The 14,728-nt window shown below is 37.1% G+C and overlaps 1 protein-coding gene across 4 annotated transcripts in view; it reads right to left on the bottom strand.

The window, feature by feature from the left end:
* Window positions 1–14,728, bottom strand: part of RPS6KC1 (ribosomal protein S6 kinase C1) — a 208,102-nt gene that overhangs the window by 80,397 nt on the left and 112,977 nt on the right. For all 4 annotated transcript variants that reach the window (XM_040263157.1, XM_040263158.1, XM_040263160.1 and 1 more), the window contains one exon: window positions 2,237–2,329. In XM_040263157.1, the coding sequence (XP_040119091.1) occupies window positions 2,237–2,329 (93 nt within the window). The remainder of the gene's footprint in view (window positions 1–2,236; window positions 2,330–14,728) is intronic.

The raw sequence follows: 14,728 nt of genomic DNA, 5'->3' as shown, positions 1-14,728 counted from the left end.
CTTTACTTGTTTTCATTATAAAAGTCTGTCAAAGTCTATTCCAAAGGAAATTTTATTTTCCTAAGCTATTAGAGAATAACATTTGAAATAGCTCTTAAAGAACATATCCTAATGAAACAGAATTAGAGAATCAATGTTCAGTACAGGTGAGATTGGGGCTTCCCTGGTGGCTCAGTGGTAAAAAAATCCACCTGCCAATGCAGAAGGCACAGGTTCAAGCTCTGGGTCGGGAAGAGCCCCTGGAGAAGGAAATGGTAACCCACTCAGCATTCTTGCGTGGGAAATCCCATGCACAGAGGAGCCTAGTGGGCTACAGTCCATGGGGTCGCAAAAGAGTTGGACACAACGCAGCAACTAAACAACAGCAGGTGAGATTAATGTATCTAGTGTATTTTCTAGAATTGACACAACACTTCTCTTCCAAACTTTTAAGTTTCCAAAACCCAAATATTAGGTAGCCTTCATTTCAATGGAGAAGAATTCATCTTAAAAAAAAAAAATTCAAAGTTTTAAAAAATCTATCTACTCATGTTTTTACAATAGAGACTATTACAAATTTTTAAAGATTATTTGCAAAGTTTTATTAATTCCAAAGTACAGATTTCTTTATTTCTACTTAGAAAAGTTAAAACGTCCCCTTCTAAACACCAACATATTCCCCCAGTTAACAGAACAAAGATAATAGTGAATTATCATTCTCAGCATAGAATTTAGGGATTCCTCCACTGTCAACATCCTTATTTTGATAAACATGTGAGACTCACAGCTATTACCAGGACTTAAAGGTGACGTACTCATGATTAGAGTCGAGCAATGAAAGGTCATATTTGTCAAAATAAACAGATCTAAGAGAGGGAGCAGACACAGTACCTCAAAAAAGTATATTTGTCTGCACAGAAATCCAAGAAGTTTTAATTAATCCAAGAACTATTTAACTGCTATTTTACTTCTCTGAATTCTCAAACAGAATTTTCTCTAATCTGGGAAGGTTAGAAAAAATATGGTTAAGGAAATATTTCAGGATCAAAAGTTCTATTGCTTAGAATTCTTTAACTTCAAAATTCAGTCAAATAAATTTCTCTGAGACAAACTGATGCTGATAAGAATTTAAAAAGATCACAACAGCTTCATGTAATATCTAACCTAATATTCCTTTTGAAATACCTCAAATTCTTAGTTACTATTCAAATTACCTGAAATATATTCCACATTATTCAATTTTAGCTTAGAATCAAACACATACTTTAGAACACAAGAAGCAGTGAATGAATGTGAAGTTATAAATAAACACTAAGGTGCTTCATAAAGGATTGACTGACATTAAAAAGATTAAATTAATTTATATCTAATATTAAGGCATTTTCTTTCACTTTGAAAGGTATTAAAATAGTGGTGGTTGACCAAAAATATTTAAAACTGGCTTACTGGGTATGATTTTACAATTACTCAAAAACTTTCTGATGCCCCAGCACTGTTGTTTGGCATACCTGAGATGTCACCAAATCTGGTGAAACTGAATGGCAGAGACATCTGCTATCGCAATACTTGGATTTCAAATATAAAAATGTGAGTGTGTAAAGGGGGATTTAGTGTACAGGGGAAAAACACAGTTCTTGGCGTTACAATGATCCTGGTTTGAATTCCAGTACTACTTTAAATAGTTCTATGTGACTTCTGGGGCAAGTTACTTAAACTGTTCTAAACATCACTTTTCCACCAAGATGCAAATAACAGGGTTGAAAAAGGATTATGTTGTTTATACTGTAAACATACATAAAACATTGTATTATGTTGTTTATATTACATAAATTGCCTAATACATGGTCTGATACATAGCAGGTACTCAAGAAACAGTATTTATTAGGAGAGCACCATTCTTCTTTTTGACCATTAGACTGACTATACCAGTTAATGCTGAACAACTACTGACTCACTAGTGTTTGTAACTAACACACAGTGTATCTTTATCTGCTATAACAGGTTTATAAAATCAAACTCTTTACTAGACTGAATGCCAACAAATAAGCACCTTCTCCTTTAACATATTTTGCATGACCTTACATGAATTGCTTAGATAAAAGCTTTTTCTTTTCTGCTTTTGTTATTTTAAAGTGCAGATGCATTTGAGTCATTTTCTCCTTTTGTTTCATATCCTTAAGAGCCAAAGCTTCAAAGACATAATGTCAGCATGCAGTCGATTTATTATTGAACTCTTGAAGAGACACTGAAGAATTACCTTGTCAATCACCCCAAGGACTCTGAAGGCCTTCAGCTCCTCGGCAGGGCTCCTTAGGTTCCAAGGGGGCCTTGAACTTAGTGATCCTGGAGGCTAATGGAAGATATCAAAGATTACACATCAATCAGGGAGGTACTTGAAGGAAGACTGCCTGCTGAAGCAAATGCCAGGCCAAAGGAACTAAATTTATCATAAATCAGAGAATGGAAAGATGAAAGGAGGAAGTTTCTGTTTGTCTGTAATATAAAATAAAAAAATAATAATAAAATCAAAAATGAAGGAAATCAAAAAGAAAAAGCAAGAAAAAAGTTGCAAGTAAATAAATCATGATAACACTGGAAACAAGATTTTAAAAAGAAAAATTAATGAGCTGATACAGTTTCCAAAGCAACGATTCAATTCAGAACTGTAGAGCTATATAATGAAACTTTGTAACAAATGGATAACTGAACCAGCAATCAATCACAACCTTATATTTGCCCCAGAAGGCTCAAGAGTAATTTAGAAGAAAAAGACTAAAAAACAATAGATAAACTTGGGGAAAGAGGGAACATAAGTCATTTTCTCTCATCATAAAACTACAGTTCTTTAATGCTACTTTTTAAATATATACTATGTATGTTAAGAGGGACTGGCAAATTTAAGGTCAACCAGAATTGCTAATAATGGTGAAGATTTAAGAAACTCTATCCCATAACCAATAATTATTAGAACTGAGATTGGTTAAGCCTAAAAAAGAGATGATTTACAGAAGAAAAAGTCTTTTAAATATTTGAACACCTGTGATGTGGAAAACTTCATCTGTTCACCATAATAAAAAGTCCAAAAAAGATCAATGAATACAGAAGGGATATTTCAGTACCACTTACAATAAAAGAATAATCCTAACTTCCCATCCATTGGTCTTAGTTTTTCACCACCAGTCATATGAAACATTAGACTAGATAAATTCCAAAGACCTTTCCATTTGGCATTTACAATCAGAAAGCAATCCTTTATTAAAATGGTGATTTAAAATGGTGATGCGATGACAGGACACACAAAGCCTTATTATATCTTCAAAAGAGACCTTTCTGTTCTCAACAATCTTAGAATACAGAGGAAACATTTATCACCCCACTGAGTAGCTACTGATAAGTAACCTGGTTAACCAAACGTTATGACTACTGGAGTTACTGAGTTGCCGTTTCCAATGCTTCAAGTCCTAGTGCAGTCCAACATCACTAGACAAGAAGCTCCTTGAGAACAGGAAGTGTGCCTTATTCACCTGTATATTCACAGTGCCTGGCATGCTGGTTGGAATCCAAGAGGAAGAGCAGAAAAGAAAGGAAGGAGGAAGAGAGGAGTGACAAGTGAGGGAGGTCACATAGACAAATTAGGTGTCTTTAACAGCTAGGAAAACTATCACTTTGTGCAATTAGCTTTCAAAATTTTTTTTGTTTGTTCTTAGGTTTAGCAAGCAGACACTAACTTCAATATGCCTAAAGAGGTGATATTTTAAAAAAGGTAACTCTTTACCTTTTAAAGAAACTTGAGAATGTTGGTGATAATGGAAACTCAACAGGGTAATAACAATCTTTTCAAATCTATGTAATTTCCACTTCTAGGATATGTTTCCAAAAAATTATATTTTTAATATCTCACTTATATTAAGTGCTGAGCTAGATGATATAAAACACAGATACAACTCTGTCTCCCTAAAGCTTAAAATCCAAGGCGAATTTTTAAGGCTAGAAAAACACTTAGCAGGGCATTTTAATAGAAATAATACAGAAATACAGACTCTTCTCTCTTAATCTATGTTATATTATTTCATCCTCATACCTCACCCTGGTCTGAGTGTAGTACTTACAAGAAGTTGTCATTATAATCCCATTTTACAGATAAATAAAAGGAAGTTCAGAATGGTTGGGAGTTTACAGTCAGAAAGAGCAGTGAAAAATCCCAGACTAGATCCCAACCCCTTACTTGATTGCTTGCAGTCCTTCTGCTACACAACACATTCTGATGATTAAAAATTCAGCTCTCCCTACTCTATTATCAAGGAAGCGTTAAGAACTGCTTGTGATTTTTGTAAAAGGAATGGCTAGAAAACATTATAAGAGGAAAAAGAATAACATGGCCAAACATGTCCAACATCCCTATCTCCTACTTATCCCTCTTATTCACTGATGTCATAGGATCTTTCAGTTTCCAGGGAAAGTTATCAGTTCACTTTATCAATCTCAACAGCAGACAGAAAACCATAAGCTCTCTACTGTGTCTTTCAATAAATTACCATGCCCACTATGTGCATGTAAAAATCATCAAAAGACACAGTCCCTAGTTTCAAGACATTTACAATTGACTTGAAGAGATAAGCTAAACACATGAAAACTTAAATAACAGTAAAACATTTTTTAAAAATATAAGACAATAAAGGTAATTCATTAGTCAATGTATGATAAACTGTGGTCTCAGCAAGAAGTGAAATCAAAGGGGATTTTAAATGTTATGTAGAAATAACGTCAGGAAAGGATATTATACATAGAATTGGGGGAAAAAACTGGCTTGGTAGGGGGGAAAATGTTGAAATTGTAGAACAGAGGAAAATAAAATTACACATTTAAGGCTGGTTGGTTTTACTGCTTTTAACAGGCCTTGAATGCCAAGAAGAAAAGTCTGGACTATGTTCTCCAGAATCTAGAAAACAAGTTTTTGTACAAGAAGCAACTCAACGAAACAGTATTTAGTAAGGTTACTTTTGCAAAGACAGGAATGGTGAAATTGTAATGGGGAAAGACCAAAGGCAAAATGATCATTCAAGTTCTCTTTCTACTTTAACCATCTATAAAAGTCTAAGATCAGAGAAACGAACAAAGAAAGATCATGAAATAAAATCATCAATAAAAAATCCTGTATTTCTGATATGCAGTGTTTAAATTGGGTAGAATCCCTATAGATCTATTCCTTTTTTTAGATGGCAAAAGGAAACATAAATCCACAGAATTTTAAGAACAGAAGAGGCAGAGATCAAGTCCAACATTCTTTTTTTTTTTTTTCAGATGAGAAAACTGAAAAGCAGCAAGGTTTAGCAATCTGGCTAAGATGACAAAACTAAGTAATAGATAAGAGGGGATTAGATCTTATTTATATAATTACATAACACTGTTTAAAGGAACTTCAGCAGATACTGTTGGGGCAGGGTAAATGGAAATATTTCTAGGCAATATGGCTCATTTCCTTAAGGAAGAAAATAAAAATTTTACTTCTTTGTATCAGCTACAATATCAGAAGATGCCTAGAGAAACAAAAAGTTCAAAACTCAATACAGGAGGTGTGGAAGCAGGGGGGAAACACAAGACTATGTGATAATCCACCAACTTTCAGAAGCAAAGATGGCAAGTATGTTATCATTCAACTGCTCCAGCCTATGGCAGACTCTGTTAGTCCACACTCTTGTCTTGCACTTGGCGGCCACCACCAGTGGACCAGAGTTATCAGCACACCAGCAAGACCTATTTACTATCACTGTCTGACACTGTCTACATGGCTAAAGTGAAGCTTGCCTTTGTTTTCATTTGGGTTCTCTTTTTTTAAGTTGTTACTTATTCAGCCCAGAGTGTTTTTTACTTGATATTATTCCCTTTTCTCAATGAGATCTATCTCAACTCTTAACGGTCTGTTAGTGAGGTACTTCTCAAACGTGTAACATGCATATGCGCATTACCTGAGGACTTGACGAAAATGGAGACTCAGACTCAGTCCGGCCGTGTAGAGCCCACGACTCTGCATTTCCAAGAAGCTACCAGGTGATGCTGAGCTGCTGCTCCACCAACTGTATGTGGAATAGGGTCAGCTACTTGGCCTTAAATAACCTGAGAGTTAAGTCAGCATTATCTGGGTGGCAACAAGCAGTCAAAGGCAGAAGGAAAGTTCTACCAAGAACATATCAAGAATCCACACTCTGAAACCATGAGAGCTAATTGCACTAGTTTCTGAACTTGGCTTCACCTATAGATTTTTGGCTTTGCTGAGGCTTTCCCTGGCAACCTCCTAATCCCCAGTACTCAACCTCCTAAACAAGTCTCTCTTAGGTCACACTTCAAGCATGACTCCTAACTGCAGTCCTATTACTGATCTGGAGCACACCTGACTGCCACCTTTGCTTTGCCCATGTCTCATTAAGGCTGACATAACACTCGTTCTAAAGAATTTGCTGAAGAAGAATTGAGACATACCAGTGACACTAGTAAACAAAATGCACAACAGTGAAATACTGTCAATATTATAGCAACTATACTCAGACTCTATGAAACACTCAGGAAATGCATACATTCTACACACAATTGTCCCTGGAACCAATACACAGGAGACTGATTCCAGGATCCCCATGAATACTAAAATGCACAGATGTTCAATTCCCTTATGTAAAATGGTGCGGTACTTATATAACCTACACAATCCACCCATACATTTTAAATCATCTCTAACTACTTATCGTAGAAGGCAATGGCACCCCACTCCAGTATTCTTGCCTGGAAAATCCCATGGATGGAGGAGCCTGGTGGGCTGCAGTCCATGGGGTCGCAGAGAGTCAGACACAACTGAAGCGACTTAGCAGCAGCAGCAGCAGCAGCAGCATTTTGTCTCCCCAACTATTTTCAGTTTGTAGTTGGTTTAATCCACAAATGTGGAGCCCATGTGTACAGAAGGCCCACTGTGTTTCCATTCATACCTTATAACTGCCAGTAAAAACTGCATTCATACTTTAGAAACTACACAGTCTTTTACGTCCTAAATTTAGACCATTTACTTTTTCTAAATTTCATTGATCTTGAGTTTTAAATTCCTAGAGCTAAAAATAGCAAATGAGCTATTCCATGTCTTTTACAGGGAAATCTCCTCTAAAACTACTAACTCTTAAATCATTCAAAGTCATATACAGCTGAAAAAGAGGGAAAAAAAATCCATCTCCTTTAGTTAAAACTGCAACTTTAAGTGAAAGTTTTAGTCGTTCAGTCATGTCCAACTCTTTACAACTCCATGGACTGTAGTAGCCCACCAAGTTCCCCTATCCATGGAATTCTCAGGACAAGAATACTAGAGTGGTTTGCCATTTCCTTCTCCAGGGGATCTTCCTGACCCAGGGATCGAACCCAGGTCTCCTACACTGCAGGTGAATTCTTTATCATTTGAGCCACCATATCTTTAGTTTACGCAAAGTTCTTTTTTCTTTTTTTTTGAGATTTGGTCTTTAAATTTCCTCGGAGCTTTTTAGTAATGAAGAAAAGAAAGAGTAGGATAGTGCTTTTGCTCCTTTCTGTCCTTTTTTTGAAAAAGATATTGTCAACAACAACTGGAAAAATTTGGAACTTTTTTATTTACCGCATGAGAGTCTCAAATAAATTCAATAAAGCAAAAGCTTGAACCATCACAGAAAACTCAGGTAAAGTAACTCATGACCTAGAGTGCCCCAAAGGAAAAACACTGATCAACAAAAAAATTCAAAACTGAAAAGGAAGATTCTTTTATTTTCTTAATAACCAGGCTAGAAACAAATGTTTGTTTGTGTATTCAAGAAAGAAAAAGATCTGCTCTGCAGAGAATTAAAGACTTGCCAAAAATCATTTAAATCAATTCACTTGTTGTATTGGTTGACAGTATGGTCCAAATATGGTTAAAGAAGAGAAATAAATTCATCAAGCTAATCAAGAACCTCCAAAAGACATTTACATTAAAGTTCAGACAAATAATCAAGCATGACTCTAACCTAAATAAAGGCCAGGTTTAATAGAGGAAGGGCTTCCCAGGTGGCACAGTGACAGAACCTGCCTGCCGGCGCAGGAGACATAGGAGGTGTGGGTTCAGTCCATGGGTTCGGAAGATTCCCCTGCAGGAGGAATTTGCAACCCATTTCAGTATTGTTGCCTGGAAAATTCTACGAATGGAGGAACCTGGAGGTCCACGAGGTGACAAAGAGTTTCAGACAAGACTGAGCCACATGTATGCATGCGGAGGCGCACACACACGCACACATTAATACAGTAAAATACAAAAGTGAAAATAAAAAGTAAATGCTTACTCCAAAAGAAAAACATCTTGCTCTTAATTGCCTAAGAACTGAGGGGAAAAAATCCTAACATCAAATCTAACTCACTAGGTACCCCTTTTTAACCCCTGCTGATACAAGTTTTTATTATTCTACATGGCTCTTACAATTCTAACGTTTGTCACCTCAATTATGCACATATACTGGCTCCTCAATTATGCTTTAGGGCAGTGATCCCAAACCTTTCTGGCACCAGGGACTGGCTTCATGGAAGACAATTTTTCCATCGACCGGTTGGAAGGGGGATGGTTTGGGGACGATTCAAGCACATTACATTTATTGTGTACTTTATTTCTTTTATTATTACATCAACTCCATCTCAGATCACCATGCATTAGATCCCAGAGGTTGGGAACCCCTGCTTTAGGGTGTGCAAGAGCAGAGATTGTGTTGAAGTAACTCCAGTGCACACTAGTTTGATACTGTATATACACTGAGTCTTAGATGCTAGTGAATTTATACAATCTAATACAATCAGCTTCCCTATACTAAATCTCTTTTGATTTATTTTCATTTAAAGCTATGCCTGAAAGAAAATTCTGACTGATAAACATCATGGTTCCTTTCTCAAAGTCAAAAGTTACACGGCAGGCTTTATATATTTATTTGCTTAATAAGTTATTGCCTTATAAAAGTGAGTATGGGGAACTATAACAGAGAATGTATAAATAGGGAGCTTGAATGAGCAAGGATGAGTAGAAATGCCAGGCTGGATGACTCACAAGCTGGAATCAAGATTGCTGGGAGAAATACCAACAACCTCAGATATGCAGATGATACCACTCTAACAACAGAAAATGAAGAGGAATTAATGAGCCTCTTGATGAAGGTCAAAGAGAAGAGTGAAAAAGCTGGCTTGAAACTCAACATTAAAAAAACTAAGATCACAGCATCCAGCCCCATCATTTCATGGCAAATAGCTGGAGAATAAAATGGAAACACAGTGACAGATTTTATTTTCTTGGGCTCTAAAATCACTGTGGACGGTGACTGCAGCCACAAAATTAAGAGATGCTTGTTCCTTGGAAGAAAAGCTATGACCAATCTAGAGAGCATATTAAAAAGCAAAGATAACACTTTGCCAACAAAGGTCCATACAGTCAAAGCTATGTATGGATGTGAGAATTAGACCATAAAGAAGGCTTAGCACCAAAGAATTAATGCTTTCAAATAGTGGTGCTGGAGAAGATTCTTGAGAGACCCTTAGACTGCAGTCTATCCTAAAAGAAATCAACCCTAAATAGTAATTGGAAGGACTGATGCTGAAGCTCCAACACCTTGCCAACTGATGCGAAGTGATGACTCACTGGAAAAGACTCTGATGCTGGGAAAGATTGAAGAGGACGGCAGAGGATGAGATGGTAGGATAGCATCACCAATTCAATGGACACAAATCTGAGCAAACTGGAGGACACAGTGGAGGACGGAAGAGCCTGGTGAGCTACAGTCCATGGGGTCACAAAGAGTCAGACACAACTCAGCAACTGAACAGCAGATACTACTGCAGTACTACTGCTAAAAAATCACATCTAAGTACACCTGCACTGTCCAAGCCCACATCATTCAAGATCAACTGTACTGACATACAAGACGGAGTTAGTTAAAAAAAAAATTAAGTTCATAGAGGCCCATCCTATTTAATATGCTTATCAGTGTCCCCCCAAAATAGATGGAGAATATACACACTGGACTGCACATAGGGCCAGTTGTCAACTCCACAGAAAATAGGAACTGAATTCAAAGCAACCTTCAGATAAATAGTCCATTTAAAAATGCTTAAATGCAATCCTGCCATTTGCAACAACATCCATGGACTCAGAGGATATTAGGCTAAGTAAACTAAATCAGACAGGAAACACAAATAGCATATGATTTCACTTATATATAGAATCTAAAAAACAAATGTATAAACATAACAAAATAGAAACAGACACAGATACAAACTGGTGGTTGCCAGAAGGGAGGTGGGGAGAGTTGAGTGAAATAGGTAAGGGAGATTAAGAGGTAAGAACTTTCAGGTTAAAGTAAGTAAGTCAGCACAAGGAATACTGTTAATAGTACTGTAATAACTTTATATGGTAATAGATGATACTAGACTTACTATGATGCATATTTTGCAGTATATAAATATATTGAATCACTATGCTATACACCTAAAACTAATACAATATTGTTAAGTCACTTATACTTCATTAAAAATAATTTTTAATTTTAAAACTAGATAGAATAATTCAATAGTAAAGAAATAATAATAGTAAAAGAAATAATATAATTGAAATAACAATGAGAGAAAACACGAAAAGATTAGCAAACAGAACAGAGTTATAACCATTAACAATCTGAAAATGACTCAGCAGGTAACTTACTTAAACACATTTATTATGTTAGAAGAAGTAACAAAAGTGTATACAGTTTGTCCTAAAAAGAATGGTCAACTGCTTAACAACAGAAATTCTTACACTAGAAGTATAGTTCTGGTAACTGTACGTTTTAAAGGCCACAGAGAAAATGAAAAGGACTCAGAAAAGCAGCAGAAAAATTTCTAGTGGTCTGATGAACCAAGATTACAGTCTGTTTCTAAACTAGAAACTGAAACCTTTTATAATTTTCAAAAAGTATAAAAAGCATTTATAAATGTGCAAAAAGGTATATAAAGTAAATATATGAGGGGAGATGGAAAACAGGTTAATGCTTATTAAGCTAGTCTTAAAAGCCACCTCATGCAAAAGACTTTGATGCTGGGAGGGATTGGGGGCAGGAGGAGAAGGGGACGACAGAGGATGAGATGGCTGGATGGCATTGCTGACTCGATGGACGTGAATCTGAGTGAACTCTGGGAGTTGGTGATGGACAGGGAGGCCTGGTGTGCTGCGATTCATGGGGTCGCAAAGAGTCAGACACAACTGAGCGACTGAACTGAACTGAACTGAAAAGCTTCACTTATCAGCCAGTCTTTTTACAAGGCAGGCGCTTGATTGTTTACATGGGAGTGTGTGCATGCATCCACATACGTGAGCGATTTTTTTTAACCTATTTAATCCTAACAACAGGGAATTACTATTATCCTCATTATTCACATGTAGAAACTGAAGCGAAGAGGTGGAGTTAAGTATCTTGTCCAATCTTCCATAGCTTCAAGGGACAGATCTGAGACGTAGACAAGTCTGCCTTAGATTAATTAAGAAACATTTTCACTCTAGAAGATGTAACTCTTAAATTGCATCATAAAAATAAAATCTTAGTTTAATTAAAAAAGAAAATTTCTTCCAGAAATATGCCACATCCAGATAGATGTAACATAAAAACAATAATGATAAACCACAATGTTTCTAACATTTTAAGTATTCACCTGCTTTCTTAATAAGACCAGGGGTAGCCCCAAATAAACTAAATATCCCTGTGAGAATTATGTCTTTATAATTCCAGGTGATCTCTAGCTGCCACTTGTAGGGCTTATGCTTAAATTATTAGTTTTAGCATGAATCAATAAAACTGTATGTGAATGCTAAAAGAATCATAATTTAAAATTTCAAATAAAATAAAGTATAAATTACTGTCATTCTACACGTGGCAATATTAGGGATATTAGGGATGGAATTCCTGCCTGGAGAATCCCCTAAGACAGAGGAGCCTAGCGGGCTACAGCCCATGGGGTCGCAGAGAGTCAGACACGACTGAGCGACTAAGCACAGCACAGAACAAAGAGCTAAGGGCCAAGAAAAAGAAGGAGAAGGTGAGTCTCATTTTATTTCATCTTTGACGGTTTGTTTTAATGCTTTTCACCCATCAATAACTTTTAAAAAAATCATTAATGGAAAAGGAAATGGTAACCCACTCTGGTATTCTTATCTGGGGAATCCTATGGACAGAGGAGACTAGCAGGCTCCATGGGGTCACAAAAGATTCAGACATGACTTAGTGAGTAAACAACAACAGCAAAATAAAATCACGAACAATTAAAATCACAAAATTGATAAAGAGGAATAGTTGTTATATATACCTTGTTTAGACTCATTTCCTTCTTTGGATCCCAAGCCTATGCTAATTACCTTCTAACACTGTGCAGGCCAAAATGAGCAATCAGCCCTTTTAAGAACTTTTTCTTTAACAAAAAAGTTTTCTTGACACTCACAGAGTAAGCTGCTTAAAAGGGACTGATTCAATATTGTCGGTACCAGTGTGAGTGAGGAGAAACTGAACTCCTGGCGAAGAGATGTTAACTTAGAAGGCAGGAAGTTGCTGCCTAAGAAGTACAAATAATTTTGCACTGCATGAGAGAGATGTATACGATGTGATTTACATTCCATTTTATAGATTGCCGGGAGAAGTATCAATAACCTCAGATATGCAGATGACACCACCCTTATGGCAGAAAGTGAAGAACTAAAGAGCCTCTTGATGAAAAGGAAAGAGGAGAGTGAAGAAGTTGGCTTAAAGCTCAACATTCAGAAAACTAACATCATGGCATCTGGTCACATCACTTCATGGCAAATAGATGGGGAAACAGTGGAAACAGTGACAGACTTTATTTTGGGGGGCTCCAAAATCACTGCAGATGGTGACTGCAGCCATGAAATTAAAAGACGTTTACTCCTTGGAAGGAAAGTTATGACTAACCTAGACAGCATATTAAAAAGCAGAGACATTACTTTGCCAACAAAGGTCCCTCTAGTCAAGGCTATCGTTCTTCCAGTCATGTATGGATGTGAGAGTTGGACTATAAAGAAAGCTGAGCCCCGAAGAATTGATGTGGTGTTGGAGAAGACTCTTGAGAGTCCCTTGGACTGCAAGGAGATCCAACCAGTCCATTCTGAAGGAGATCAGTCCTGAGTGTTCGTTGGAAGGACTGATATTGAAGCTGAAACTCCAATACTTTGGCCACCTGATGTGAAGAGCTGACTAATTTGAAAAGACTCTGATGCTGGGAAAGATTGAAGGCAGGAGGAGAAGGGGACGACAGAGGATGAGATGGTTGGATAGCATCACTGACTCAATGGACATGAGTTTGGGTGAACTCTGGGAGTTGGTGATGGACAGGGAGGCCTGTCATGCTACAGTCCACGGGGTTGCAAAGAGTTGGACACAAATGAGTGACTGAACTGAACTGAACATTTTACAGACACCTCTTCAAAAAGAAGAAATAGATTTCCTAATTAGTATTATTTATGCTTACACTTCAGAGAAGGCCATGACACCCCACTCCAGTACTCTTGCCTGGAAAATCCCATGGACGGAGGAGCCTGGTGGGCTGCAGTCCATGGGGTCGCTAAGAGTCGGACACGACTGAGCGACTTCACTTTCACTTTTCACTTTCATGCATTGGAGAAGGAAATGGCAACCCACTCCAGTGTTCTTGCCTGGAGAATCCCAGGGATGGGGGAGCCTGGTGGGCTGCCGTCTACGGGGTCGCACAGAGTCGGACACGACTGAAGCGACTTAGCAGCAGCAGCAGCATGCTTACACTTAATATTTTACCCTGAACTCTTCTGAATTTCCCCAGGCTTTGCGAATTCGATATGTGAAATTTTGATCATGGTGGAAAAAAGAACGTCTTGTGTCTCCTACTGTCACTGAACTCGGCACGATTTACACTTCCAGGCTCAGTAAATGTCTGGTTAACCAGTGAGTAAATACTGTAGACAGCAGTGGCTATACAAGTAAGGTAAAACCAGTAATTTACTGTTTATTACAGAAGACAGCTCATCTTTTCTATGGCATTTTTGCACAAATAAGTGACTTTACAACCACTTTGGCCTTTTCTTTCTCAAGTAACCTTGTAGGGTGCTCCTTTATTTTAATATAGGAATAGTGGGAATATAGAGACGTTTTCCATTTTGCATGCTGGGTTGGACAGGAAATTGGTAGAACTGGGACTGTGGAACGTGGGTCACTTAAATTTTTATATCTTATATAGCCAAATTTTTAATATAGGAAATTACCATATTCCTATTATCTAGTACTTTAAGGGCCTGTGAATAACATTCTATTTCATTTATCCCAGGTATATTTTCATCCAAAACCCTTTCAAAGGTATATCTTGAAGGTGCTTCTATAAAAGCAGCACTACATGTGTTCATTAAGTGATCTAATATTCCTAGAATAGTTTTCATCTTCTCTTTTTCCCCTCTAAATAATAAATTTTCACAGAGCTTCTCTTTATTTCTTTGGGTTTTACTTATTTTCCATCTCTTTCATTGTTGCTGCCAATGTAAAACTTCTCTTTTGCTGGTGGAAAAAAAAAGTTTTATTTTGAATTTTAAGTATCATGTATCATAACATCAATTAGGCTCAATAAAGTTGCCATTTTGAACTAGAGGTATCCTGTCAAGAGCCTGCCAAGTAGTCTCACTGCTTCCTCTAAGAGCAGCAAATTCAGTGATATATCTGCCCAAGCGATATTC

The sequence above is a fragment of the Oryx dammah genome, unplaced genomic scaffold (assembly GCF_014754425.2).
Source record: "Oryx dammah isolate SB20612 unplaced genomic scaffold, SCBI_Odam_1.1 HiC_scaffold_21, whole genome shotgun sequence".
Taxonomy (NCBI): Eukaryota; Metazoa; Chordata; class Mammalia; order Artiodactyla; family Bovidae; genus Oryx; species Oryx dammah.
The sequence above is the reverse complement of the archived record's forward strand: the minus strand, read 5'-3'. Positions and strand labels throughout refer to the sequence as shown.